At 57.1% G+C, this 4,105-nt stretch overlaps 3 protein-coding genes across 3 annotated transcripts in view, besides 3 other annotated features; all 3 read left to right on the forward strand.

Annotated features, from left to right (window-relative positions):
• Positions 1-448: 448 nt before the first annotated feature.
• On the forward strand, positions 449-1,654 carry Tco025E_08609 (expression site-associated gene (ESAG-like) protein; the record flags this gene model as incomplete). The annotated part of the gene is made up of 1 exon (XM_029375454.1): positions 449-1,654. The coding sequence occupies one exon, from the start codon at positions 449-451 to the stop codon at positions 1,652-1,654; it is 1,206 nt and encodes a 401-aa protein (XP_029224426.1).
• Positions 1,655-1,927: 273 nt separating this feature from the next.
• Positions 1,928-1,957: a sequence feature (GA-rich).
• Positions 1,958-2,173: 216 nt separating this feature from the next.
• Positions 2,174-2,271: a satellite DNA.
• An 80-nt stretch (positions 2,272-2,351) lies between these two features.
• On the forward strand, positions 2,352-2,657 carry Tco025E_08610 (uncharacterized protein; the record flags this gene model as incomplete). Its single annotated transcript, XM_029375455.1, has 1 exon — positions 2,352-2,657. The coding sequence occupies one exon, from the start codon at positions 2,352-2,354 to the stop codon at positions 2,655-2,657; it is 306 nt and encodes a 101-aa protein (XP_029224427.1).
• A 48-nt stretch (positions 2,658-2,705) lies between these two features.
• Positions 2,706-2,723: a microsatellite.
• Positions 2,724-2,870: 147 nt separating this feature from the next.
• The window catches only part of Tco025E_08611 (putative retrotransposon hot spot (RHS) protein), a gene marked incomplete at both ends in the record, with an annotated part of 1,275 nt that continues 40 nt past the window's right edge, over positions 2,871-4,105 (forward strand). The window contains one exon of the mRNA XM_029375456.1: positions 2,871-4,105. This exon is cut by the window's right edge and continues 40 nt beyond it. Within this exon, the coding sequence (XP_029224428.1) occupies positions 2,871-4,105 (1,235 nt within the window).

The following is a 4,105-nucleotide window of genomic DNA, read 5'->3' on the forward strand; positions in this document are numbered from 1 at the left end:
AGTGGAGTCTCCCCCTTTTTTCTTTTAATGTGTGTGGCAAATAATTTTTGCTTTCTTTTCTTGCTTACACTCGTGCTGCGGAGGTGGGGGATAATTCGTTGTGGTCCCTTCTGAGGTTTGGGACAGGAGTGGAGAGAGGCCTCGTGATGGGGTTACCTCCGAGAAGTTGCATCAATGTTTTACACTTACCGATGTTTTTTTTTTGGCTGCGCTGCGCCCTGCACGGTGTGGCTGTTCGTGTGCGGCGTGGCCTGCTGTAAATAGCTGCAACTGGCTTGTGCCGCCTTGCCCCTCCACGCTGGTGTCTCTTTGCGTGCGGGAGCGGACGTGGCTGCTGCATGCTGCTGCCGCCACTCCTCTAATTGCTGTGCGTATCTCCCTTCCCTCTCCCCTGCTGCGCTCGATTCTATTGTAGGGGACCTAGCCGCCCCTTCCCGCGCCACAGCGCATGGCCACAATGCGCTTCTGCGCACCTCTTGCCGCACTGCCCCATGTATATTGCAAGCACTACCGTCAGGTGCTGCTCTGCGCCCTTGTTGCTGTGTCGTTGGTGCTGCTGGCCCTTGTTCCAGCGAACACCGGCACACCTGTGCAGCAGTTCCTTTTCAGCCCGACGCAGGGCGGTGCGTGGGTGCGCTCCCCAACGGCGGCCCCAAGGGTTGTATTTGTTGTTGCTCAGACAGGCTACTCCCCAGGCTGGTGCAGGATGATGCTGAGCGCCATTCTCTCCCGCGTGTCGGTCGTATCGATTGGTTTTGGGGGAAATTACAGCCACACAGTCCGTATATCTTGGCTGCTGAGCTACATAGAGGAGGCGGGCCTGCGGGACGAGGACGTGGTGGTGATGTTCGATGGCGCTGACACTTTTTTTACCGGACCTCTTGCGGCAAAGTGGGCGGTGGAGGGCTTCGTGACAGCGACGGCGCCCAGCGCAGACGCCTTCGACGCCACGGCGGTGCATCGAGGTGAGGCAAGTGCCCCCATGCTCTTCTCGGCGGAGCCGCCCTGTTTCGCACCGCAGGTAGACCTCGTGGTCCAGTATGGACCCGAAGGTGACTACGAGCGGTGCTGCTGGTTTTACGAACGCCTATGGAAGGTCGCGGGCTCTTCTGCAGATCAGCGCATGGTGCAATCGCCGCCTTCGGGGTTTCGCTACCTCAGTGCTGGCGGAATGGCGGGGCGTGTGTGGGCGATTCGTGAGGCGTCCAAGGCCTACGCGAGCCTTTTGGCGAAGAGTGATAAGTGGTGGTGCGACCAGACCATCTGGGCGCTGTTGTATGTGTGGAGCGTAACTCAGGACCCTGTTGTGGATCCCGCCCTTCGCATACGCTACGGCCTTCTGAGCCTTGACTACAACAACTCCTTCTTTCTCACGGCACGCTACGGTCGCTTTCGGCCTTCCGCGATTCTTCATTTTCCCGGAACTGTTAGAGTGTGGCGTAACCGATTGCGTAAGCTGCTTCTTTACACGCAATGGTTTCATCCGCTGCGGTGCTATCCCACCTTTGCTCAGGAAACGAGAGCCTTGCTGCAGAACGCCTCTGTGGCAGTGTATGATGTGAATAGGCGAGAAAATGCGGTGCGCTTCCCTGACGTCTGCTCGCTGAAAGACGTTCTCAACCGCCGGTGGTTGTCGCGCCCGCAGCCAAAGTGACTGCCTAACAGCCACCGCTTCTTGTGGTGGCGCTTACGCGATCAGCGTCTGTGCAGCATTCTTGCTTGCTTGTAAATCAATGGATTTTTTGTTGTTGCTACATTATCAATGTTTTCTTGTATGAACTGGTTGGTTTAAGGGGTCGCTAAGTGGGAGGTACATGCACGCTTTCATGGCTTTTTTTTTGATAGGAACTGGCCCAACGTGTGTACTCCCCATTGTAGGTCACTACTCCATCCACGGAACAGAAACATGGAATCATTTGGAGCCATTAAGAAGCAAAAGAAGAAAGAAAGAAAAAAATTCTTTTTGCCCACACTTACTCTGGTTTTCAACAACTTGTGCTCTGATACAATCTTGCGTCTCGCCCGGTCTTGCTCTTTTCTCTTTTTTCTACTGCATCGCTGCTGTGTGTTGTTTTTTTCCTCTTCGCATGTTTTGTTCTTTTCCCTCTTTTCGTTGCGTAGCTGTAGGCACGCACAACCACGCCGTCGTGATATCTAACTTTCGTGGCCCACGTGGATGCCGCTTTCGTAGTCGCTGCTGACGGCGCCGCGTGTGGTGGAGGCTGCTGCCTCCTTCCGTGGGCATGGAGGGAACAGGCACAGCGAGAGGGAAGAGAGGAAAATTGCGCCGTGCCTGGCTTTTTGTTTCCTTGCGGGTGGGCAGCCGCCTGGTGTGCTCTGCCCCTTCTCGCATGAGCGCCTGGCGGCAAAAAATGCCGCCGCAACGAGGCGGTGACATTTCCACAGTGGGTGGGCGATGCCCGCGCCTGGATGCACACAGAGAGATGCGCGAATGGCGAGTGCAGTGCGAGAAGCGAAGGAGCATTATCGCTGCCGTCTCTCTGTTACCCCACGCCCTCTCACTTGCGCACCCCTCTTCTGGGAGGGGCGAGCGTCGTGGGCGCGTGGCGGGGACGCACGGTGCGGTGGTGGGGGTTTTCATTTTGCTGCGCCGGCAGGAGGGCAGTGGGCGGAGTGGCGCCGTCCCCGTGCAATGAGTGTGTGTGTGTGTGTGCCCCGCACCGTGTGCGTGGGCTGCGGTGGACCTCTCTCTCTCTCTCTCTTGCTGAATGTGGCTGCGTGGGGCCGTGTGTGTCTGTGGCTATTTTTTTTTCTCCTTTTCGCATTCTCACTCTCCTTTTGGCTGGTGGTTGGCGTTCGGCTGCGGCCCAGGCCAACATCAACTAACGAAGGAAAAAGCAAAGGAGAAAATGTCCGGGGGGCGCGAGGAACAACTTCACGTTGCTGCGGAGAGCTCCGCGAATGCAGTACCGCAGGGGCAGCGGCATGCGAGGTCGGAACCCGACAGCGGCGGTTTCGATCAACAGCCTGCAGCACAGCGCAGAAGGGTGGGAGAGGCACAGCAGAGGCCAACGTGGACCCTCACCAGTACGGTGGAGGGAGTACTGCTTGGGGGAGAAGGGCCAATTCGTGACATTAAATTGAACGATTTCCTCCGTAATACATTGGGCGGCAGGGGAGTCGTGGAGGCCAACGAGAATGTCCCTCTTGAGAGTTTTGTTGCGCAACCCGAGACATTTATCGCAAATGAGGATGATCTGCGCCTAACACTGGCGTCGCCGTCCTACACGGCCATAAAGGAAGCAATTGAAGATACACACAGGCTTGTGGAGCACGAGGTGGACACTCTTCAGCGCTGGAGGGAATTTGCGCAGAAGAATATTGTTTCTCCTGTTGGACGGGCAAAGCTCGATGCAGCCCTTGCAGTGGCGGTGGAAGAGGAAGCGAGGCAGAGGCGGGAAGAGTTGGAGAAACTGCCTTGGGAAGAGAGGATATACCGGTCGGTGTACGACGCGAAGTGGGGCTACGTGGAGTCGGGCCACGCTGGGGAGCCGCTGGGGATGAGGGTGGTGGAGGCCAACTCCAGCGAGCCGGAGAAAATGTGGAGTGCGGGTGAGGTGAACGTCCTACCTCGTCCTGGGGATATCGACGCGATCGCGAAGATTGAGCAGGAAGAGATTGAGGAAGAGGCCAGTGGTGTGCGGCTGGAGTTTCTGGTGCTCAGGTCCGAGAAAGGGTGGCCGTACGGAGACTTTGGGGAGGCTTTCAAGGACGTATTTGTGCGCAAGGAGGTGCTGCGTGTGTGGAACGTCCTCAAGCAGGATATCGACGGCTGGCCCACCGCTGCTGGCAGCACGTTCTTGAGGCGGCCGTACGTTGTGGTTGGAACGCCCGGCATCGGCAAGTCGCTGGCGGTGGGGTCCTTCGTGCTGCACCAGCTCCTGCACTACGACGCGGCAAAGATCGCGGTGGTGGCCTACTTTGTGAAGGGATCAATGTACCTTTTTCACAAGACGGGGAACAATGCAAGGACCGTGGTGGAATATACAACCCCTCTTCACGGTCTGTGGGCTATCCAGGCGTTGGATAAAAAGCAAGTTGCGGGTTACTACATTTTTGATGTGACTAAGGGACTTCCTCCTCC

The sequence above is a fragment of the Trypanosoma conorhini genome (genome assembly GCF_003719485.1).
Source record: "Trypanosoma conorhini strain 025E chromosome Unknown Tco_14.4_contig_00825, whole genome shotgun sequence".
Classification (NCBI taxonomy): Eukaryota; Euglenozoa; class Kinetoplastea; order Trypanosomatida; family Trypanosomatidae; genus Trypanosoma; species Trypanosoma conorhini.